Source organism: Callithrix jacchus, chromosome 15, assembly GCF_049354715.1.
Source record: "Callithrix jacchus isolate 240 chromosome 15, calJac240_pri, whole genome shotgun sequence".
In the NCBI taxonomy this organism is placed as follows: domain Eukaryota; kingdom Metazoa; phylum Chordata; class Mammalia; order Primates; family Cebidae; genus Callithrix; species Callithrix jacchus.
This window is the reverse complement of record NC_133516.1, coordinates 77,878,405-77,903,602: the sequence shown is the minus strand read 5'-3', so window position 1 is coordinate 77,903,602 and position 25,198 is coordinate 77,878,405. Positions and strand designations below refer to the sequence as shown.

At 45.5% G+C, this 25,198-nt stretch overlaps 1 protein-coding gene and 1 non-coding gene across 15 annotated transcripts in view; both read right to left on the bottom strand.

Moving 5' to 3' along the window:
- The window catches only part of SLC12A8 (solute carrier family 12 member 8), a 134,263-nt gene that overhangs the window by 26,506 nt on the left and 82,559 nt on the right, over nucleotides 1–25,198 (bottom strand). For 12 of the 14 annotated variants that reach the window (XR_013527577.1, XR_013527578.1, XR_004734188.3 and 9 more), the window contains 3 exons: nucleotides 11,783–11,870; nucleotides 9,968–10,055; nucleotides 1,607–1,753 (listed from right to left, as the gene is read on the bottom strand). Coding sequence is in view for 11 of the 14 variants with exons in the window: in XM_035273967.3 (XP_035129858.3) it covers nucleotides 1,607–1,753; nucleotides 9,968–10,055; nucleotides 11,783–11,870 (323 nt within the window). In the remaining 3 variants the exon portion in view is untranslated. The remainder of the gene's footprint in view (nucleotides 1–1,606; nucleotides 1,754–9,967; nucleotides 10,056–11,782; nucleotides 11,871–25,198) is intronic. The other 2 variants (XM_078351898.1, XM_035273976.3) reach the window with 2 other exon arrangements.
- Nucleotides 10,290–10,393, bottom strand: LOC118148146 (U6 spliceosomal RNA). Its single transcript, XR_004734936.1, has one exon. It is a non-coding gene; the product is annotated as a U6 spliceosomal RNA (small nuclear RNA).

Genomic DNA, 25,198 nt, shown 5'->3' with positions numbered 1-25,198 from the left:
CACACATCACACACACCTGTTATTCATGGAGGTGGCTATGGTGACCTTCAGGTGGACAGGAGTGGAAAAAAGGTGCTAACTGCCACTCCCAGGAGCTCTTCATCACAGTCACTGACATAGTTCTTGGGCCAAAAGCAACAGTCACTTCTCAGTCCCTGTGTTCTTTGACCCAGCTGGCTACTCCCTCCTCTTTGAAACCCTTTCTTCGCCTCACTTCTCCTGACTCACCTCCCTCTTCACCGACTGCTCTTTCTTGGTTTCTGCGGCTGGCTCTTCACGTCTCTGAATTCCACAGTTAGAGCAGCCCTGGGCTCCATCCTCAGACCTCTTCTCTATCTGTACTCCCTCCCTTGGTGAGCTCAACTAGGCTCATGGCTTTGAGTACCGGCGTTATGCTGATGACTTCCAAATTTGAATCTCCAGCCTAAAACATTCACCTGAAAGCCAGTCTTACATATCCAACTGCCTCCTCAGCATTTCCAGTGGATGTCTAATAGGATCTCAAACTATGTCCAAAACCAAACTGCATTTTTGGAGGAAGGTAAAGGAAGAAATCAAAGATAAGTTCCAATGATGTGTTCCCGAAACCAGAGGGAGGCTGCAAATTGGATGTGGATGGGGAGGCCCTCAGTGATACCCCAACAAGACAAAAATAAACTGCAGCTTGCGAACCATATCATTGGGAAGTGGGATTCTCTGTTTATGTCTCTTTGGTCCTCCCCTAGGCTATAGGAATGTCTATTTTAATCATTCCAGCCATGACTCAACTGAGCTGTCCTTTATGTATCAGTTAAGGTTTGGTTTGCCATGGTTAACAGGAACTCTGGAGGCCAGAGGTATGAGAAATCATCAAACAGCAACCCCCAAGGGGCAGATGAGCTTCGACGGCAGTTAGAGCTGCAAGAACCAGCTCGCCTCCTGACCAAAACATGCTTTCTTCTATGCTAAACCTGGAGGATTGGAATTCATTTTTATTAAAGGATGGGGCACTGCATTTTTATGCTGCTTAGGGTCTAAGATGTTACTGGGACTGATTGGCTAAACCAGTGCACAGTGGCACAGTGGCTCTTGCCTGTAATCCCAGCACTTTGAGAGGCCGAGGTGGGCAGATCACCTGAGGTCAGGAGTTCAAGACCAGCCTGACCAATATGGAGAAACCATGTCTTTTCTAAAAATACAAAATTAGCCGGGCATGGTAGCACATGCCTGTAATCCCAGCTACTCAGGAGGCTGAGGCAGAAGAATCACTTGAACCCCGGAGGTGGAGGTTGCAGTGAGCCGAGATCGTGCCACTGCACTTCAGCCTGGGTGACAGAATGAGACTCCATCTCAAAAAAAAAAAAAAAAAAAAAAAAAAGTGCTAGGGGGCTAAGGGGCTGGGTGACTGTGACATTTAAGATGTCACAGTCTTTATCTATTTGGCCCTAACCTAAGCCAGCCAGAGGAAAGGGCTGAAAGAAATGACCTCTGCATTCTTTTCTGTGTCACCCCAAAGAAATTGACCAGAGGCTCAGATCAAAAAAGCTTAACCAATTGTGAGCCAACAATCAAGTTAGCAGCAAAACATGTTTCTCAAAAAAAAAAAAAAAAAAAGAGGATGACTCACCCCTTGTCCCAGACAGGCAAGTGCAGGGATCACTTTCTCCTGAGCAATGCATTGCAGGATGCGGGGAGCTCCATAAAGTCCTCCCATACAGGAAGCCAGGGACGAGATGTATAAGCCCAAAAGGAACAGGAAGCCCACGAGGGATACCTATGTGAGAAACGGTTTTATTAGCCAGTGCCAGAGCCTGTTCCTGTGGCTTTCTACTCCCCCAGCACCCACCCACCTGCACCCCATGCAATCATCCACTGAGACCCTCCGATCTCTGGGATACAGTTTCCACATTCCCAGCCTCACCCCCATTCATTCCATGATTTCAGCTGAAATGTGATTTCACCACATTTCATATGGACTGCACAGGGGTCCTCCAATGAAGTGTCTGCCAGACTCAGCTGCAGGGCTTGCTAAACACAGATTTCTGGCCCCCTCCTAAGAGCTTCTGGTTCAGTAGGCTTGGGGTGGGGCCTAAAAATTTGGATTCCCCACATGTTCGCAGAGACCGCACTTTGAGAACAAACTGGCCAACTACAATGCTCATTGGCCTCTTGCCTTTAAGCTCACCCTTAAAGATGAGCTTAAATCATTCAGATGATTCACTCTGAATCATCCCATAAACCTCTGCGGGAGTGACCTCTCTGAACTCAAATCTGATCACACTGTCTCCACTGCAGACCTATCAAAGGCTCCCCCTGCCCTGACATGTAAGGCACTTCATGGTTTGTGATCTCTTTGGCCCCACACCCTGCACACTAAGAGTCTAATCAGCATGATTTTTCTGCCTATAAGAAGGCTCTGTCCACACCCACTAATCTACTCATTGTCTGTTAAACTCCTAATGTGCTTCAAAATTTACCGCAAACCTCACCTCCGCTGTGAGGCCATCCCCGGTTTCCCCAACTACAGTAGCCACTTCTCAGTGCTCCACAGCATCCCAAATGCGATGTTATGGCAGCACCTATCATGGTGCCCCCTCCACTAATCTGGAGGCTTCCTTTAAGCAGGTCTTCTGTCTTGTTTACCCTAGAATTCTTGGTGCCCAACACAGAAATATAAATGCTGAATGAATGAATGAATGAATGATATCCATGACCCACAAGACACCAACAGATAGAATAAGAGGGCGCAGCTGTTCTTGGTGCCAACTTGCGAAAGATCGGGGTCCAAGGTCTTACTAGGACTGGTCAGCTAACCCAGTGCTGAAAGTGCGAAGGGGCTGGGGGGAGGCATGGCTGCTTGCCACGAATTCACCCTTCTGGGCCGATCTCATCTGTACCCACAAGGAAGCATCTTTGTTTTCTTATTTGAGGTGCCCTCTCCATTCTACTTTAGGCAAAGGGGCCAGAACTATACATTCCAAGTACTCATGTGTCCAATGCTTACAGACAGGTTAGACTTAACATTCAGCTTTGTCACCTGAACCCTTCTTGATGAAGGCTCTCGTCGGCCCATCTTTTACTTCCTCACATCAGCAAAGCACTGGATTCGTGTCATCAAGCTACACTGAACACAAGCCACTGGCTAGACCTCTATCCTGGCTCATAAATTATCACTGGAACAATTTGACTGACTGATGAATCTCACATCAGTCAGGACAGCTGATTGGGAAAAAAAAAACCACTTTGCTTAAAAAAGAATATATTTGTAGGTTGCTGAAGGTTCATAGAATCATCAGGAGACTAAAGGATGAGCCTCAGAAAAGGGCAGGACCAAGTCTGGAGGCATACCCAGCCTCTTCCCCAGGAACAGCTGGGCCAAGACACTGCCAGCACCCCAGCTGCCCTGTGGACGAATTCTCACCAGCTCTTCATCTCTGCCTCATTGGTTATAATGTGAGCACGCAATGGCCTAGTGTAGGTCAGAGGCTTGATGGACAAGAATAGGGTCCACTATGGAGCCCACCTTGTCTTTAATTTTGTGTTGATTACTTTCCCCTAACTTTATCATCTCACTCTTATCCCCAGAGAATCTCACCTGTCTCTTTTTTCCATGTCACAGGTTTGTCCTGCCCACCCGACTCATCGTTTTATTACTACAAGAAATCAATGTCATCTAGTGTTTCCGTCACTTTATGTGACCTGATGGCATTTTGTTACTTTCTGTCCTGTGGGATAGTTAGTTATGCTCGTGGCTTATCCTGCCAGCACCCTGAGCACCTCACAGATAGAACTGTATCATGCATCCTGGCTCCCCTCGTCTAGCACCTCATGCAGAATCTGGCAAACAGAGCTTAGCAGCTGAAGCCATGCAGCTTCACGACTTTGCTGTGATCGTGCCCCAGGTGCCTTACAAAACTGTTAGATACGCTGGGTCCATGATCAATCCTCAATCCATTCTGAGATGTGTATCTATTACCTTTATTTCTGTCTTCTCTACCAAACACATCCTATGTTAAATGTTTTTTTTTTTTTTTTTTTTTTGAGACGGAGTTTCGCTCTTGTTACCCAGGCTGGAGTGCAATGGTGCAATCTCGGCTCACCGCAACCTCCGCCCCCTGGGTTCAGGCAATTCTCCTGCCTCAGCCTCCTGAGTAGCTGGGATTACAGGCACGCACCACTGTGCCCAGCTAATTTTTTGTAATTTTTAGTAGAGACGGGGTTTCACCATGTTGACCAGGATGGTCTTGATCTCTTGACCTTGTGATCCACCCGCCTCGGCCTCCCAAAGTGCTGGGATTACAGGCTTGAGCCACCGCGCCCGGCCGAATGGTTTTTTAAAAGTAGATTCTATGACAGAAGTTTAACAAGAAAGAGCCTTTTGAAAATTTAAGTCAGTAGTTCACCACTCTGGCTAAATGTAAGAATCACCCAGATTCCAATTTAATTAGTATAGAGTGAGACACAGAGTGGTCGATGTTTAGAAAGCTGTCCAGGTGATTCTAACGTAGAGCCTATGTGGTGAACCACTGGGCATATATTGCATTCTCCCCGCATAAAATTCTTTGGGAGAGTCAGGCAAGTTACCTCCTTGCAGAAATTTCACTGCTTCTTACCTAAAAGAGTATGTATATTTGATTTTTTAAAACTATTTTTCATTTAAGGCCTATTTACCCAGAGAAGGAATGAGTGGAAATGCCCCAGCCTGGCATCCTCCTAGTGCTGGACTAAACTCAGGAACTGGGTGAACCTCTGGAACCATCAGTACACGATATGGCGGCTTCCGTCTTTGGCCAGCCAGCCTTCCCAGAGATACACCCTGGGATTCCTCCAGAACTCTAGCAGCTGGGGTCAGACAGGGCCAGGTATAGCAACTGGTTTATGTCCCATTTGTCAATTGTGTAACATGATCTGTTCACTCACCACTTTTTAAAAATATAAACTATTATTCAGTCTGTTTGCTGAATAATATATGAAATGTTTGTCCCCACATCTAGACAAATTATAAAAATTTCATTCCATCTCTCTCCTGCCTAAATCCTGTATCTTTCTTTCATTTGTCATCCATCCATCCATCCATTTAAGAAGCATTTCCTGAGGACAGGTTATGTTCCTGGCATGGTGCTAGGCAGAGCGAGGCTTATAGACACAATGGCGAACCATGCAGCTCTGCTCCCAGCCCTCACAGAACTTAATCGTTTTCTCTACTCATATCAGACTAAAACTTGTGAAATGTGCCAGTGGAGGTAGAAGTGAATTTGAGAAGAGTTGTGTCAACAGTTCTTTTTACATGAAAAGTGATTCCCTTCTGGCATCCACCTGTTTGAGCCATCCCCCCGCCAAAAAAAAACTCTTTCCAAAATATTACATGGAGTGTGAATTACTGTGATTTCTTACAATTACTTCCATCCCTCTGCTCTTACTATTTTCTCCCAGCTCCCATTTGAGCTTTGGCCATTGAGGGACTCCACTCATTCACTGGCTGCTCTCCACTCTTGAAGGGCTGGATTTAAAGTTGTTTGCAAGGGGCCCGTTCTGTCTCATCTAATTCCAGTGGCCCCCTGACATCACTGAGGAGTACATCCTGAAACCCTTACAATGCCAAGTGTAGTAATAAGTCCATGTCTCAACAATGCTATGGTCTTTTTCTCCCACATCTCATTTCCGCAGAGTCATCAGTTTCCTAACACTCCACACTCCATGAATTGACCAACACCTCAACTTTCAGTCAAGTTTTACCTCTCACTTGAGAGCCAGTTTCCATAGACTGCTATGCTTCCTGAGAGGCAGGACTCTGTTTACGATGGAGGACAGAGGACACTCAGGCTGGCCCATTCACAGGTGCCGAGCAGCCTATGAGACTCACTCCCCTGTCACCAGTGCTGTCCCATCCCCATCTTCCCTGTACAGCTTGTGTCATGGGCTTCCAAGGTCCCTCTTGAATATGTGGAACCATGACTATTAAATCCAAGAATCAGACTTTGCTCTGTGGGATTCCCCAGTTTTTTGTTTTCAGACAGAGTCTTGCACTGTTCCCCAGGCTGGAGTACAGTAGCTCAATCTTGGCTCACTGCAACCTCCGTCTCCTGGGTTCTAGCAATTCTCTTGCCTCAGACTCTTGAGTAGCTGGGACTACAGGCGTGCACCACCATGCCTGGCTAATTTTTGTATGTTTTGGTAGAGACGGGGTTTCACTGTGCTGGCCAAGCTGGTCTTGAACTCCTGACTTTAGGTGATCCACCTGCCATGACCTCCCAAAGTGCTGGGATTAGAGGCATAAGCCACTGCACCCGGCCAGATTCTCTAGTTTTAACAACAATACTTTTGGGATATTTTTCCTTCTTAGTTTGCCCTTATTTTGCTAGTTAGCAAACCTCAGGGCTCCTAAGGTACTTGGTCTTCTTTATTTGTAATAAACATCTGTTTCCTGGACTGTATACAAGTTTATTTTAAAACATTTAATCTATTTAATTTCACCCCAACTAACAGTGTACAATTCTTTTTATAACTAAGTAATACTGAGATTGACTATTTTGGTTTTTAATATGTAATTAAATATGGTGGATTTGTGGGGAGAAAAAGTGTTCCTAAAATAAATGTGTTGATCTGTAAGGATATGCCCATAAGGAGTACGGAAGGGAGTTAAAATTTAATTAGCACCTACTATGTGCTAATTTATTATAATTAGTACCTATTAGGTGCTTTTATGGGTTACCTCAAAGCCACCACCATATACAAGACTTTTAAGAATGCACATACACCTGAGAGCAAGTTCCTCTGCGGAGGGGATTGAAAGTAAAAAGATGCTTCTTAGAGAAACTGAATTGAGAAACCAAATAATTAGAAATAGATCAGAGAAGCTGCAGGAAACCCAGAAACAGATTAACTGATCAGCTGCAGATCAGTATAAAGGAATCCGGGGCAGCCTGCAGCCACTGAAGATAATTGTTCTGGCAGAAAGCTCCCGAGGGAAAGAAAGAGGAGTGCAGTGGGGAGCTGCGTGAGAATGAGTGCCAAGGAGAGTATGTCAGAGACCTGCCCTGTCTCAGCGTCCAGAGGTGATGCGTGGGGAACACGAACAGAAGAAAGAGGAGAAATTGCTTTTTTCAGGCCCAGGAAAGCCCAGAGATGCGCTGGCTCCGAACTGAAGCCACAGCTAAGACAGGAAGCTGAGATGAACAGGTTATCAGGGTAGCAGGTTGTGTCAAGTGACCAAGTAAAGAGACTCCGCACTTGCACCTCCCAACCTATGTAGGTTGCCCGGTCCCATTCTCCGGGTACTGCCAATAAAAACATCTGTGGCCCAATTCACTGCCTGAGCACGGTACCTGCTCCTGCAGCAGAGTCAGTCCGAAGGAGAAAATGTGTGGGAGGAAACTCCTGTGTGGCCTCCTTTATGGGAGAATAGTGGGAAGCAGAAGACCAAGGTGCTGCTATTTTGGCATCATCGGGGTTGTTCCATCACTGCTCACTGACTTGCTGCACCTGCCTGTTTCTACTGAGAACCAAGAACAGTAGCTTTGCTCCTTTATAGCCTTTACAATGGCCTATTCCAGGAAACAGTCTCTTGTCCTCTCCAAGAACTCAGTCTCCACCTTTCATCCCAGTGTGTGCGTAATTACATTCCCACGTGCTGTTGCTGGGCCTGATGCAGCAGGTGCCCCCACTTGGCTAAGTGCTTGCCTACCTGCTCACCGTCAGGACAGGTGGCATTCCAAAGGAGGCTCCCCCCGTCCGTATGCCTATTATTGGGTGTGTGATTTCCACCCACAAAGGCTCTCTTGTGCTGCCTCTGAGCTGTTTTTACCCTACTGCTGTTTGTGGCCTTCCTTAGATATAAAGCTGCCTGCCCTCCCACATACCCACTCTGAGCTTTCCCTTGCCAAGCAGCGGAAGGAGAGAAGGGAGGTGCCGCGGCCCAGGGGATCATCAGATCAGAGTGTCTAAAAGGTGGAGGGACCTCTGTGAAAGAAAGCACGAGAAAGGAGCTTTTGAAGCAGGCAGAGCTGGCCAGCCACTGGCAAGCTGCAGACAGCAGGAAGCACTTCGCCCAGTCAAACCAGCCTCACCCAGGCTGCTACCTGAGGGCTTCAATTCCTGTAATGCAGCCAAGCTTTTCATTCCATAGCTACAGAACAGACCCTTGGGAGTGAAACTCCAGATGGAAGCACACATGTAGATACAAATGAGGGCTACAGACTCCTGAGAGCAAACCTTGCCACCTGGGGGGTCTGTGACCTTGGATGCTGGAAGGTGAATATCCATTCTCCCACTAACTGAACTGCACCGCCTTTCAAAAAAACGTGCCTTTATACTAAGATCAAGAGCCCTGAAAACAAATAATCACCTTTGCATGGGTGCCCACAAGCCTTAAAAAGAAACCTGTACTATTGTGAAAACCAAGCTCAAATGTTATCTCTCAAAAGAAAATTCAGAGTTTCCTGTCTCAGGTTGCTCCAGGCACTGGCCTTCCATGAAGATCAGCAGGGCTGCTTTACAAAGCCTCACACCAAGAGAAAATGGTATTCTATCCTAAAATATAGGAGCTCTTGCCTGTAATCCTAACACTTTGGAAAGCTGAAGTGGGAAGATCACGTAAAGCCAGGAGTTCAAGACCAGCCTGGGCAACATGGCGAAACCCCATCTCTACAAAAACATTTTTTAAAAAATTGAGTGTGGTGACGCATGTCTGCAGTGCTGGCTACTTGGGAGACTGAGTTATAGGAGAATCACTTGAGCCCTGGAAGTTGAGGCTATAATGAGCCGTCTTCAAGTCACTGCTCTCTAGCCTGGGTGACAGGGTGAGATTCTGCCTTTAAAAAGTTAAATTTTTAAATTAAAGAAGTACATAAATATAAGCAGCGCTACTCAGGAGTTGACAGAAAAACTCCCTAGCCAACTACATTTCTCTGAAAAATAATGGGAATCCCAGGGTCTACTTTTTCTCCAAGAACTTAAAGGAGGGTAGGAGTTTTTGGGAATTTCCAGAAAATGTCTGGAAATCTTACTCATGTAGGATCTAGGATGTCAAATAAATGTCCTTGATGTCACATGACCTCCAGCCTGCTAACTGTGGTGGAACGCCAGGAATCCACTAATCTTCTCCTGGCAGGGTGCGGACTCCAGAAACAGAGATGTTGCAGCCAAGTCAGCCCGGGAGTGTCCGAGATTCTCAGGAAAACCAAAGGGGTCAAGGACCTCAGGGGCAAGGAGGGCCTCGGTGCTCACCCAGGTCCTGGGCTTCCTCCCGCTCCCTCCACCTCTGCCTGTCTCTAGCCTCCTTCTCCACTTGCTGCTTCTGAGCAGCACTGTCGCTTCTTCCTGGAAGGTGAAGCTATTAACAAGAGCAAGGAACTTGCTTAGCTGGGAATTTGGGGCAACCAGATTCTTCTGTTTCTGTCCTCATTTTCCACAGGAAGAGATGTCCCCATTAGCTAGCCCCTCATATTCGTGAGTCTCACTGGGCATCGTTATCTGTTTCTAGAGATCCCCAAGCCAAGCCTGTACCTTCTCCATCTTCTCTCTTCTCCACCACAACCCAACCCTCGATTCCTGGGCTTGAGACTATATGGAGGCCAGGCATGGTGGCTCAAGCCTGTAATCCCAGCACTTTGGGAGGCTGAGGCGGGAGGATCACTTGAGGCCAGGAGTTTGAGACCAACCTGAACAACATGGTGAGACCTCATCTCTACCAAAAAATAAAAATAAATTAGCCTGGCATGATGGTGTGTTCCAGCTACTTGGGGGTCTGAGGCAGGAGAATCGCTTGAGCCTGGAAGGTTGAGGCTACAGTGAGCTGAGATTGCAACACTGCACTCCAGCCTGGGCAACAGAGTAAGACCCTGTCTCAAAAAATCAATTAATTAAATGTTTATAAGACTATATGGATTCCCAGACAGTACCACAAGGGGAAGGTGGCCATTTATTGGTAAAAACAAATAGATGACTGCAACAGACTGAGCCCTTCGAGTGGCCTGTGCTACTCACTCACCTTTTCGGCTATCAGGAAGTCATAGCGAAGGGCCTCTCGAGTGCAGATGGCGCCCAGGAGGAAGACGAAGACGATGTACAGAAACCACCTGCAAAACCCAAGAGCAGAGCAGAGCTGCCCCCCGCTCACCTCACCCAGCCCCATCCACTCCCCCACTCAACCTTCCATTTCCTATGGGAACCTGCCTCAGAATGAGAGAGAGGCCAGTCATGAAGCCTCCCCAGCTGGCTTGAGAGGACACTTTTCGTACTATTTCTCTTCTGGCATATTTCTTACCAAAAAAGGGGTACCATTGTTCTGTTTCTTTTTTTTAAATGTGTGTAAAAATATGGGAGGCTTCACGAATTAGCATGTCACCCTTGCACACAGACCATGCTAATCTCTTGATTGTTTTAATTTTAGTATACGTACTGCCGAAGTGAGTGCTGTTTTATCTCATTCTTGCATTAAAAAAAAAAAACACACAAAGGGCATTCAGAGTAGAGAAGCAGGAGGCCCAGTTGCCTCTGGGTTGCCAGGATTCAGGCCAGGGTTGCCCGGCAGCCTCACACCCCAGCCTCCTCCAGCAAAAGAACAAGTTGATGATCCTTCAGGCCTCTAAGTCCCACTGGCTCAGATAAAAAGGGAAACTAAAGTCAAAAGGCAGAGAGCAGTGGCCTGGCTCTGTCCCCAAGATGCCCTGTAACCTTGAACACGACACAGGTTCCTGTGGTCTCCTCACTCCCATCTTGACCCAGGATGGGCCAGGGGTTCCTCCTAGAACCTCCCAGCTGGAACCAGAAACAAGTCAGGATCCTCATACAGAACCCTCTTTCTTTTATTTCCTTCCCAACACTCAACTCTGTCTCCATTGGCTTTATTTTCTTCCCAATGTTATTGCCTTATTTTGCACAAAATAGCCTGATGCTCTGTGCCAGGCTGATAGCAATGGTGTCAATGCAACGAGCTAAGAGCAAATTCAGTGTTTGTGAAACAGCTACATTAATATTTTCTAAATATTGTGGTTAGAATAACACGGGCCCTTTTCACTTCTCAACTCATTGTCTCTGGTCTCTGATCTCATTGCCTCTTTACACTCACCCAATGAAGGGCAGAGAAGTTTCTTCCTGTGGTACAGAGAGAAACAGAAGATTCTAAAAGGCCAGAAATAGACCCAAGGTTACCCAGCCTGCTCATGTGGGTGGCACAGTGTGAACAAAAGCCCCAGAGGCCTGATGGCCTAGGGCAGCTGGAGGGGAGGCTCACTGGGGGAAGGAGAGCTGGGTGCTGAGCTTCCACTGTGTGCCTTCTACTCTCTCCCCCAAAGTCTATGAAGCACATACTCTGTCATTATCCCCATTTCATGGGAAAGGAAATGGAGGCTCAGAGAGCTCAGTAAAGTGTCCAGAGTCATGCAGCCAATCAGCGGCAGAGCTGAGATGCCAGCCCGAATTCATCTGATTGCAAAACTCTTCATCTTTATGCTCCCTCCAGTGATCCTGGAAACTCGGTGGTTAAAAATCCCCAAGTTCAACCAGGGGGTGGGGGAGGGATGGAGGCGGGAGGCTGAGGAAAGGAAAGAAAGGATTCGATCTGTGATCTGGGTCCTGACACTCCTCCTCGGCAGCATTCCCAGGCAGGGCGCATGAAAGGGCAGTGTCTGAACCCACCAGACGTGAATTTTCCAGCCCACCGAGTGTTAAAAGAATGATCGTAATATGAAATAGTCTGGTCACAGTCGGGGCACTCTGAGAACAAAAGGGGCAATCCCCTCTTCTGCCTGGGGTTTTCTCTCCCACTCTCCAGCTCGAACTGATTGCCATGAGGGGAACTTACGAGATGCCAACAGCTGCCAGGGAGCCCAGGGGAATGCTGGCGGCAGGCTCCCTGAGGTCGCCCCCCATGTTGAAGCCGGCCATGACTCCTGAAAGACACCCAGATGGGGAATGGGGTGACACAGCCTCCTCCACACATCGCCTCCCCTAGGGCTGCCCCTTCCTCTCCTCCAGGACCCTCTCCTGGAAGCTGTCCCATGGCAAGCCCTCCAGCTGCAGCTCTGCACACAGGCTGCTTTTCAGTCTCCCCTGGCAACCGGGGAGGCATCCCTGTGGCATGAAAGGGACCTTTGTGGGTTAGGGGAGGCTCAAAAGGAAGGCCCTTCCAGCTCCAAAAGCATCCTACTGCTCAGAGCAAAGCAACCAGGGGGAGGAAGGCAGCATGCAAGGCACACAGACGTCCTGGGCTGCTTGCTGAGCTGGGACAATGCCCTGGAGAGGTTCAGCATTACAAAGGTCTGGCAGCCTCCTGCTCAGTGGCTTTCCTTTCCTCTGCTGCCTGCTGATTGATTCCATGGGAGTGTCCTGTGTCCTTGGGGTCAGGTACCACCCTCCAAGCCCCTGAGCTACCCAAGGGTTCGAAATAAACTCCAAGAAAACCAATTCTGATGCGACTGACATGGAGTCACAAGCTCCTTTCCATCCTCACCTCTCTTCTGCAAGAACATGAATGAAAATGAATTAATCCATGACAGTGAGGGACTCACAGCACAGTGCTGCACAGTGCGGTGAGGTGGGGATAACAAATATACGAGAGCAACAAGACAAAGTGTTCTGAACATCCGGTGAAGATCCAGCCCACAGTGACCTCACGACTCAGAGTGATGGGCTGCCCGGGTCAGGAAAGCCCTCTAGAGGAGGTGCATCTTGAATGTAGCCTTGAAAGAGAGATTCGAATGGGCTTAGGGATAGGAATGAATCTAACACCATGATTTGTGAACACTTGCAACCTGCCTGGGCCTGTGTCAAGTGCTTTATGTGCTTTTTAAAAATCCTGCTTAATCCTCATGACAACCTCATCAAAAAAGTAGAATTATTTCCTCATATGATAGAAAAGTGCTCAAAGAGGTTAATTAAAACAGCCTAAGGTCACATATTTAATAAGTGGCAAAACTAAGATTCAACCCTGGCCTGTCTGACTGAAAATTATGCTCTTAATGCCTCTGCTATCATGCGTCACAGAATCCAAGTGGAGCACAGTGAAGTGACAGTTTGGAACCAGAAAGTGAAAGTGGCAGCAGGGGAAAGAGGGTAGGTATTTCAGAGAGAAGCTTGAATGCTGGCCCACGGATGCGGGCTGCATGTACTGTCACCCAGCACCTCTCCTACTCATAGCCTTGACTATCTACTTTGGGTAAAGGAATAGAGTTTATCCAAAGTAGACAGTCAAAGCTATGAGTGAAGATTTAGCCCAGTGTGTTTATAAATGCTTGTTTAGAGCACTGGGAATGAGAAACTACCTAATGTCTAAAGATAGAGGATTGGTGATATAAGTGATGATATGGCTTTCAATAAATACTAGGTCTCAGGATATTGTAAGAGATATGCTGTGACATGGAAAGATCTTTACAAGATTTTTTTAGTTTTAAGAAGCATGTTAGAATACAGAACACATATGGTATGAGCCCATTGTTATAAAAATATATAGAAAAAGGAACTTGAACGTGTTTTAAAACATTAACAATGTTATTTCTGGGTGAGAAAATAACAGGTCATTTTTATTTGACGGTTTATATTTTCTCAATTTTCTACAATGATCATTTTGAAACATAGGAAAACTTTTAAGGTTTTTTTTTTAAATGTCATGTTAGGCACATTCTCTTTCCTCTCATTCCCCTCCTCTCCAAGATCCTATTAAAAGCATAGTAAAGGGGAAAAATGGATCAATTCCTATAAGCAAAGAAAAGTTGGGAGGGAGACCCTAAGTAGACGGAAGGTTCCCACAGATACCTGGAACACAGAACACAGAAAATGGAGAAAATGACAGAGGAAAAGGGAAGGAAAGAAAGCCTTGGAATGCTTCTCTGCAAGATCTGAATACACGGAGGAAACCAGGGCTGGATGTTTGCACTCGAAATGAATCTCTGCTCAAGAATCAACAGCACTCACAAACTCTTCTCATCAAGGTAGGGCCCCAGCATGGAGACAGACCTAAACACATGACAGTAGGGGAAATCCATGCCTGCAACCAAGGTCACCCGATGTGTGATGAAAACCAGCAACAAATAAACAAATATATGCACAAATAGAAACAGAACAACCCATGCTGAAAGAAACATATAAATCAGAATACAGAGAGAATTAAAAGAAGATACTAATTAGTAGCTCCAGATACATCCAAGAAGAATGTTCTATCTATAAAACAAAGTGCTATGAAAAAAAATCCAAGAACAAGAAAGAACTTTTAGAAATTAAAAATATGATCACTAAAATTAAAAATGCAATAGATTTAAGGGCCAGGCGTGGTGATTCATGCTTGTAATCCCAGCACTTTGGGAGACCAAGGCAGAATGATCACTTATGGCCAGGTGTAGTGGCTCACACCTGTAAACCCAGCATTTTGGCAGGCCAAGGCAGGCAGATCATCTGAGGTCAGGAGTCTGAGACCAGACTGACCAACATGGTGAAACTCTGTCTCTACTAAAAATGCAAAAATTAGCCAGGCGTGATGGTGCACACCTGTAATCCCGGCTACTTGAGGGGTTGTGGTAGGACGATCGCTTGAGCCCAGGAGGTGGAGGTTGCAGTGAGCAGAGATCATGCCATTCACTCCAGCCTGGGTGACAGAGCTCTGTCTCAGGAAAAGGAAAAAGAAAAAGAGGAAGGGAGGAAGGAAGAAAGGAAGGGAGGGAGGAGAGGAGGAGAAGGAGGAGGAGGAGGAGGAGGAGGAGGAGGAGGAGGAGGATCCCTTGAGGCCAGAAGTTTGAGACCAGTTTAGGCAACACAGTATCTCTTCATAAAATAAAACAGTTATCCAGGCATGGTGACACACACCTGTAATCCCAGCTACTCAGGAGGCTGTGGCAGAAGGATCTTGAACTCCTTGATCTCAGGAGTATAAGGCTGTGGTGAGCTATGATCACACCACTGTACTCCAGCCAGGGCAACAGAGTGAGACCCTGTCTCTAAAACAAACAAACAAACAAACAAACAAACAAACAAACAAACAAAAAGATTTGAAAGATAAAGTTAAGTAAATATCCCAGTATTTAAGACAGAAAGGTAAAGAAATAGAAAATACAGGTGAAAAAAAGAATGAAAAAAAAAATCTATATCTAAATGCATCATTGTTTCATTTCAGGAGAAATCCTAAATGCTTCCAAAGATTAAAACATTTACAAAGCAACAAAAATTAGATTGGCATCAGACTTCTCATCAGCAACACCGAACATTAGAAAACAATGGAGCACTGATTTTAAAATTCTGAGGGAAAATTATTTTGAGACTATATTTTAGCTAGATTACCAATTGAGTGGTTAAATCCAGACAAGAGTTCAGAAAATTTACTTCTCCCATACTGTTTCTAAGGAAGATACTAAAGTATGTTTTCCAGCAAAATGAGGATGTAAACCATGAAGGAGAAACACATGAGATTTAGAGATCAGTGGCGATAACTGAGGAATGCAGTGAAGTTCCAGAACAAGGCTGCACGGCAGAGAAACCACCAGGGACTAAAGCAAAAACTGGAGGCTCCGGGGGGAGCCCTGTGACAGGAAATACTTTCAGCACGACGGGCAATAGAATTAAACTAAATGATTTTTAGGATATCCCGACTGCACATTTTGGCAACAACATAAAAAGAAAAGTTATTGAAACTCCAGGAAAAGTGAACAAGAAAGTTAAGGTTTACAAAGAGCTAGAAGGGGGATATTGAATGTCTCCCATACAAAGAAATGGTAAATGTTGGAGTTGATGGGTATGCTAACTACTCTGATCTGATCACTGTACATTACATGTATCACTACACATCCCAAAAATAGGTACCATTGTTATGTTTCAATTTTAAAATTTTTTAATTAAAATTAAAATCTTAAATTTTAAATTTAAATTAAAAAAATAAAAATTTAAGTTAAATATTTAAAAAAGAAAGGTAAGGACTAAGTATGAAGCAAACCAAAATGTGACATGATTTTAAACAACTAATAAAATGTTAGAAAAGTCCTCTCATTTGACCGTGGTATAGGAACTTTCTCTCCTAAATGGCACAAGAACCATATGAGAATCACAGAGAAGAAAATGAAATTCTACCCCACCACTTTGCTCTTCAGTGAGCAACAGCTGCAGAGTCATAATCCTGTATTTGCTTATTGTTTAACTTCTAAAACTGGCCTATTCGCAGAGTACAGAGGACATAACTATTGACATGGCTTGGATCTGTGTCCCTGCCCAAATCTCATGTTCAATTGTAATCCCCACGCTAGAAGTGGGGCCCGGTGGGAGGTGATGGGATCTTGGGGGTGGATCCTTCGTGAATGGTTTAGCACCATCCCTTTGGTGATGTTTTTGTGATAGAGTTCTCACAAGATCTGGTTGTTCAAAAGTGTGTGGCACCTCCCCTCTCTCTCTGGGTCCTGCTCTTGCCATGTGAAGACGCCTGCTCACCCTTTGCTTTCTGCCATGAGTAAAGGCTCCCTGAGTCCTCCCTAGAAGCAGATGCTGCTATGCTTCCTGTATAGTCTGCAGAGCCACGAACCAATTCAATCTCTTTTTTATACATTATCCAGTCTCAGGTATTTCTTTATGGCAGTGCCAGAATGAACTAATGCAATTATGAGTGCAAAACAGAATACAAATATTATCTATCTTGACAATGTAAAAGGCTATGGCTAACTGATATTAGGAAGTGAAAAGAGGAAAGAGAAGGAGAAGGAAAAGAAAAAGCACCAATATTTTCATCATAGGAATGTAGAAAACAAAAATATGTAAGCCCCATGTTCATTCACCAGCCCTGACTTGAATCTTACAAGCTTCAATTAGTTTAATAAACAATTTCTTTTTTTTTTTTTTTTTGAGACATGGTCTTGCTTCTTCACCCAGGCTGGAGTGCAGTGGCGCAATCTTGGCTCACTGCAACCTCTGCCTCCCAGGTTCAAGCAATTCTCTGCCTCAGCCTTCCGAGTAGCTGGGATTACAGGTACCCATCAACATGCCTGGCTAATGTTTCTATTTTATTAGAGACAGGGCTTAACCATCTTGGCCAGGCTGGTTTTGAACTCCTGACCTCGTGATCCACTCACCCTGGCCTCCCAAAGTGCTGGGACTACAGGTGTGAGCCACTGCACCAGGCCTAATAAACAAATTTAAAAGGTGATCCAAGCCATGCCTTCTGAGCTACCCATTAAATGTGGGAGGCGGCTATGGAAAAAACTAGCAAATATTTACATAGCATTTGCAATAAATTTTAAGTAATTTTGTATCTTGTTATCATAAAGTTGAGCTTCTAAGTGTTCACTAAGAAGAGCAAAGAAATGTCAAATAATATGAAGCAGTTTGTTTTCATTGTTCCAAAGACAGTTGACTTGTAGCCTTAAGGCAAAAAATACCTCTAATAAGTGCCTCTGTGTGTGTGTGTGTGTGTGTGTGTATGCGTGCATGTGTGTATGAGAGAGAGAAACTCTATTTGTTCAGTTAAAGTTGTAAACTACATTTTTCATGGTTATTACACTTGCCTGCTAATAACCAACTTGTTATATATAACTTTCCTGATAAGGCTCTAAAAACTCAAGTATAAAAGGATTATGCAGATCCCTTTAAAATTAGGACAATAACTAAAGCATTCCTTATAAAAATAAAGATACACATAAAATAAATATAATTTTAATACATTACTCTTAAAACACAACACAGAATCTCAATTTCCCACGCCAAGAGCAAGGACTGAAGGGATGTAACCTAGAATTGATAGAGTAGCAGAGATTTAAGTATATTCTTTAAAATTATCAATGTAATCATCAAAATACCTAAAAATAAAAATGTAACTATCAAACCTTGGAAAGTGGATGAGGGAGCATGTAAGAAAGCTAAGTCTCATATTTCCTAGCATGAAGTCAACAGATGTCTGACTCTGATTAACCAAATTATAGGTATGTACATGTTGCTTGGTTATACACAGCTCTCAAAGTACTAAAAATGATTACAGCAGTTGTCCCTATGGAGGAGTATTGGAGACAGTGATAGTTGGGGTGGGAGACTATTGCTTTGTATTTCAAGCCCCTGTACTGTTTTATTTTGTATCATGTACAGGTCTTAGTTGGATCAAAAAAAAACAAAAAGGAATGCCCAGGACCTGCCGTATTCATCTGTTCTCTCACTGCTAATAAAGACATACCTGAGACTGGATAATTTATAAAGGGAAGAGGTTTAACTGCATCACAATCATGGTGGAAGGCGAAGGAGGGGCAAAGTCACGTCTTGCGTGGCGGCAGGCAAGAGAGAGCTTGCGTAGGGGAACCCCCATTTATAAAACCATCAGATACCGTGAGGCTTATTCACTAAACTCATGATTTGTCCTCCCACCCTCATGATTCAATTCCCTCCCACCGGGTCCCTTGCATGACATGTGGGAATTGTCACAATTCCAGGTGAGATTCGCATGTGGACACAGAGCCAAACCATATCACCTGCCTTACTCTCCCCAAGACTGAGTCCAGTTGCCAAGACTTCTTGTGCACTGGGGCACCACTGCTTGCTGCCAGAATAATCTCTGGTGACATCTCCGTGTTTATCAGACTCCAATTCTATCCACTAATGCCACCCCTTTCTGGACCTTCCAGATTCTGGCCTTCTGCTAAGGCCAAGGTTCTCACCTGTCACCAGGCTTACTAGGTGTTGTGCCTCATCTCCCAGGCTGTGTTGCCTCCCCACCTCTGCTCCTTCTGCCCCCTAGTCCCTGGCAACTGCATGCCCACTCATTCAGCTTTGTCAGATGACATAGTGCTTTTTATTCCTCACCATTGTTGTACCTCCTACAGTTTGTCAGGTCATTTTGGACACCTTCCTTCAGGTTATTTATACAGAAGTTAATCCATTAAGACCTCTGAGAATGCCCCGGCGATATATGCCTCTGTGGAGGAAAGTGACTGATTCATCCTAATTGCTCCCTGCTTCGAAAAACGTTCTGTCTCCATAACAAACCCCCTGTCCTCCTCCCCCAGGTCCGGTGTAGGCTGACGGATGTACAGTACATTACAATGCTGGTCAGTAGGAGGAAGAGGACTGACCATGACACAGGAATGAGCCAGGCCCATATGTAGCCAGAAAGTTGGCTTTTGAGACAAAAGAGAGAAGCCAGAAAGTAATCGTATCACAGATGCAAAGGGCTGGAGACAAGGAGATGCAGGCAACTGGGACTGCAGAAAGTCTCATGGGTGATTCCTGCTGGAGCAACGTGGGTAGTTCCCATGGCAAAGTGTACATTGGGTTTTTTTTGTTTGTTCGGGGTTCTTTTTGAGACGGAGTCTGGAGTGCAGTGGTGTGATCTTGGCCCACTGCAACCTCCACCTCCCAGTTCAAGTGATTCTCCTGCCTCAGCCTCCCAAGTAGTTGGGATTATAGGTGCCTGCCACCGTGCCTGGCTAATTTTTGTGTTTTTAGTAGAGATGGGGTTTCACCATGTTGGCCAGGCTGGTCTCAAACTCCTGACCTCAGGTCATCTGACCACCTCAGCCTCCCAAAGTGCCGGGATTACAGGCATGAGCCACCACACCTGGCCTGCACACTTGTTATATGGGCTCACACACTGTAGCTGTAATTTCCAGAATTCTACCTCTGTGTTACAACACAATTCTTAGGCAAATGTTCTCTAGCTTTAGTGAATTATGAATGTCTCATTTGCTAGTTAGAGCTAGAAAAATTATTTTGACTTAGTATTTTTTCGCCCACCTTTGTTAAGTATTACAGAGATTCTCTAGTTTGCTTTCCTTCTGCATCCATTTCCTTCTGCAATTTTTAAAATACTATCATTAAGGTTAGTTACCTTTAGGGTTGGTGTAAATGTAACTAATAAATACTATTTCCCAGAGCATTAGTGCCCAGATGTTTTACAAACATTACGTTTTTTTAAAAGTTCGACAATTGAAAATAAGGTTGGGAAAACCTTAATTAGAGAGGTTTCCAGCGCTAGGCTACTGCAGTGCCGGATGTGCGGCACAGTACGATGCTGGTCAGCAGGAGGAATGTGCTAATATTCATCGTCCATCTCTAGGAAGAGAAATGCAGCACACAGTGTTTCACAAAACTTATTTGACATTGAACCTTTTTTTTAAAGAAATGAAACATTTTGCTTGTTATTAAAGTTCCACAGAGCACAGTTTGGGAAACAGTGCCTGTTTTATAATTACCATTTGGTCTTGACATTTTTCTTGGCAGGCTTCCAAAAGTTGTTTTAAATGGCTTTTTAGGGCTGAATGTGGTGACCCATGCCTGTAATCCCCGCACTTTGGGAGGCTGAGGCAATGGATCACCTGAGGTCAGAAGTTCGAGGCTAGCCTGACCAACAGCGTGAAACCCTGTCTCTACCAAAAACATTAAAAAATTACCTGGGCATGGCGGCACACGCCTGTGGTCCCAGTTACTCGAGAGGCTGAGACAGGAGAATCACTTGGACCTGGGAGGCAGAGGTTGCAGTGAGCCTAGATTGCAGTACTGCACTCCAGCCTGGGTGACAGAGCAAGACTCCGTTTCAATAAATAAATAAATAAATAAATAAATAAATAAATAAAATGGCTATTTAGAATCAATGGCTCTTAAAGCTAGATGATACCTCAGCAATTGCCAACTTCAACTTTTTAGTTCACACATGTGGTAACAGAGCCCCAAAGAAAGGAGGCCATTGGATTCAAGTGTTCCAAGCTATCGCTAACAGAACCAGTACTAATCCTCAAGTTTCCCGATTCCAAGTCAGTGTTTCTGCCTAACACCCCCGCTCTTTGCAGATTTCCCCTTTTGAAACAGTAATTGCATGACTCATGTGGGGTTACATGCCCACAAGAAGGCTGAGCTTATCAGTTATAATCGGCACTATGCACTGGCTGCCCCACAGGCACTTGCATCACCAGTTCCTAATCTCCAGACCGCGACGGATTGATGGCATTTCCCCTCCTGTGGGTTTTAAATGCCAGTTCCAGGAAGCAGTTAATTGCTTTACCCAAAAACATATTTTCTCCCTGCATCACAACAATGATCTATCTGGTCCGCACAGTTACCATGTGACTTAGGTAAACAGCTTCCTGAATATGGGGAAAGTCTCCTGGCTTGGTCTTCCACCGCAGTCCTGGGGTCTGCAGGCACATCTTTATGGTCTCCGCTTTAACATGCAAGTCTGATGATGTCAGTCATCACTTGACCAGCTTAAGTTTATGAGGCTATACCTCGAGTGGCATCTGCAGCCACCTAGACTTTGACATTATGCCTACAGTTTTGAAGGATGGCACCAGGTGAACAGGGGGCTTGGGGTCAGTGCCTGGTGTCTGATCTGACAGCAGACAGAGATGGCCAAAAGATGAACCAAACCCTTATTGCTTTCAAAAATATATCCTTGCGTAAAATAACCAGTGTATATATCAATGACCACTTACCAACATTTAAAAGCTGGCAGGTCATCTCTTTCCTTCCCTGCCCCCTGAATCACCCAATGGCTCACATAGATCAAAATCCTTACTTAAAACCAATTACCACAAACCCACTTCCCACCCCCATTCTCTTTTTTGTTCTTGAAAATGAGGATTAGGGGCTGGGCGCGGTGGCTCAAGCCTGTAATCCCAGCACTTTGGGAGGCCGAGACAGGTGGATCACGAGGTCGAGAGATCGAGATCATCCTGGTCAACATGGTGAAACCCTGTCTCTACTAAAAATACAAAAAATTAGCTGGGCACAGTGGTGCATGCCTGTAATCCCAGCTACTCGGGAGGCTGAGGCAGAAGAATTGCCTGAACCCAGGAGGCGGAGGTTGCAGTGAGCCGAGATTGCGCCATTGCACTCCAGCCTGGGTCACAAGAGCAAAACTCCGTCTCAAAAAAAAAAAAAAAAGAAAATGAGGATTAGTAGGAAAAGAAGAGCCTAACAGTTATTTTAGGCTTTTCAGGTTCCTGTTAGTTCATGAAATGCTATTTGCTTTGAGGGCTGTGGTGAAGTTGGAACAGATACTCATAAGCATGAAGCATAGTGGCTGGCACCTTGTAGGTGCTAAATAAATGCTCACCCAGGAGAGATGGGCTTCGCTTCTTACTCAGAAGTCCCTCAGATTCCTTCTGCCTCTCCTTACCTTCCTTCTGATTTCCAAAGCCCCTTCCTTTCCCATGCCTGGCTTGTTGGTTTATTTAGCTGTTCCTGCAGAAATCTCTAAACCTCTCTTGCTGTATTCTCAGAGCAAAACTTCTGAGTTTCCCTCCCTCTCAATGTTTTAGAGATCCTACTGGGACAGACAGTGTCAAATAGTGAAACTTTCCAACTCCAGGACTCAAGCAAGATTTATTGGCTTTTGGGTGAGGGGCGGCATCAACATTGTGTGTTCTGTCTTCCAGCATTCTCTCTCAGTATGAGGGAAGCTATGGGACTTACCACTTGCTGGCTGGGAGGTGTTGGGGAAATAACCTCTCTGTGTCTTTGTTTCCTCATCTGTAAAATGGGTAAATAATAGAACCTGTGGGAGGATCTATGTTCTATGGGGCCTGAAATTTTTTTGAAAGTACAAAATTATGAATATAAAATTAGGAACAGGGCTTTGGAAGGAGCTCACGCAAGTGAGCTTGGAGCCCAGTCTTCATCTCCTTCACGGCAGCCGTGTCTGACGGAACCAGTCAGGCTGTGGAGAAGTTAAAATGAAAAACTATACATAAAAAGTGCTTAGTGCCTGACATAATATGTTATTGTAATGATAATAAGCATAGTCGATATTTATAACTGTTTTGATAAAAACTGTTGATATTTATAATTATTTGGATAAAATGATAAATTAATTCTATAAATAAAATTACAAAAAATAAACATATATAATAATTATAATGCTTCCTTTTTTAAGACAGGGTCTCACTCTGTCTACCTGGCTAGAGTGCAGTGATACAATCTGGGCTCACTGCAACCTCCACCTCCCAGGTTCAAGCGATTTTCCTGCTGGGACTACAGGCTTGAGCCACTGCAGCTGGCCAAAGCTTCCTTCTTTTCTCCTGTTTCTGCTCACAAGTCCAACAGAAAAAAAGGGAGTCGAGTAAGCCCCCATCTTCAGGCTGTCCCTATTTGGGGCTCTCCAGTCCTTAAACATGGGGACTCCATTCTGGTCCAGCAGCTCCCTCTCCTCTCACTCAAAGACATACAACTTGTGAGGAGACCCAGGGGATGCCTGGGAGCAGGGAGAATGGGGGGAGTAGCCAGAGGAGGGGTCAGATCAGCACTAACAGCTGGGCTGAGGGGCCTGGAGACAGCCAGCCAATTCGAGGGCCCAGCAAACTCCCAGAGCTTCCCAGGGTGTACACATGAGCAGGAGAGGGGAGTCAGGCCCAGGGAGGTCAAAGGGCATCATAGAAATAGCTGGGCTCTTGAAAAGGAAGGTGACTGTGGACGTTTTGGTAAAGGCTGTAGGTTTCCTACCACATTTTTTCATGCTGGGTGTGGTCAACCACAGGCCCATGTGTTGGCTGTGGCCAAAGAGTCCCTTATCCCTTCCAGTAAGAGTCTGGAATCTGGGAACAAGGGTTACAGGGTTTCACATGACTGATATTCTTCTCAGTGAATTTCCATTTCCTAGTTCCTCTGTGAATCGTGCTCCTGGATCCCTGGAGTAGCTGCATCCTCATGGTGTGTGTGAAACCCTGGAGAGGAGATGCCTGTTTCTCAGGGAAAGTTTGGTAGTGGAGCTTGGAGAAGGAAAGCACTTTAAGAAGCAAAGCAAGTACAGCGTCCACTCCAAGCCCCCCACTCTACCCTGGCAGCCACGAGCACAGGGTGTAATGGAGAATAGTGAAGTGAGGGGGCAGGAGAACCGCTTCCTAAATCCAGAGGAGCCCCCCAACCGAATCTCCAGCTGCTCTTCCCAGGAAGCCGCCTGCCCTTGGGATAAAATATCTGAAGTAACTTAAATATCATATCTCCAATGGGTGGCTGGGGGGCTGGGGAACAGAAGGGTTTGTTCTTCAAAACTCTCCCCTCACCACAGCCTGGAGGTTCTCTTGTTCCAGAAGAGGATGGTGTTGGAGGGAGCCCCAGCCATGACTCACTCAGAGCTAATCCTTGGCAACTCTATCACCATGGAAACTGCCAATCATCCATGCTTTCCACAGCTTAACCGAACATCTGCCAGGAGACAGCAAGTCATACAAACCATTCGTCCTGCCTATTGTGTTTATAACTGGGGCCCTGAAAAAGAGAGACAGAGACAGGGAGGGCAGCTCTCCACAGCAGTGTGACAGCCCAACTCCCACTACTAATCGCTGCGTGATCTCTGTCTGGTCCTTCATAAGCTCCTCTGTGCTCCTCTTCCCCCACTGGTAAAATAAAGGATTGGATCATGATTCTTAACCTCAGTTGGGCCAAAGGAGAGTGGGAGGAACAGGAAAGCATGTCCCCTAAGAGGGGTGGGGTAGAGAGGCCTCTGTAGTTACAATCTATACAATATTATCATTTTACATTTGAAATGTTACAAAATAGTACTCATAATTTAAACCACAGAAAACAAATCTTGACTCAATCTTAGGTAGCTTTCTCAGAGGAAGGACAACGACACTCCATCTCTGAGCCAGAATGTCCAGTGTCTGTGAGGCTTTTAGCATCATTATCAAAAGGGAATCTAGGCCAGGCATGGTGGCTCATGCCTGTAATCCCAGCACTTTGGGAGGCAGGAGGCTGAGGTGGGTGGATCACTTGAGGTCAGGACCAGCCTGACCAACTTGGCGAAACTTCATCTCTACAAAAATACAAAAATTAGCCTGGTGTAGTGCCATGCTCTTGTAATCCCAGCTACTCAGGAAGCTGAGGCACAAGAATCGCTTGAACCCAAGAGACAGAGGTTGCAGTGGGCCGAGATCATACCATCGCACTCCAGCCTGTGTAACAGAGAGATTTTTGTCTTTAAAAAAAAAAGGTGGGGGGAGGTGGAATATGGATTAAAAAGACAAAAGCTTGAGAGTTGGACTAGCTGATATCACATGTTAATCTAGCTCAAACTCTGGGCTACTGGGTGGCACCTTCAAGCCTCAGGCTGCTGCTAACTCCTGCTTGGAGGAAGAAGCCAGAGGGGAGACTCACCACCCCCTGCCCCCACTCACACCAGGCATCCTCTCTCTTAGGAAAGCCAGCCATGGGAGCAGGGTGGAGGGGCACATCAGGTCCACATCGCCAAGACAACTCCCTGGTGTACCTGAGGACACCTGGGACATTCTGTGTGCAGTGCGACCAGGCAAAGAAACCTTCTGCCCCTGCCTCTAGG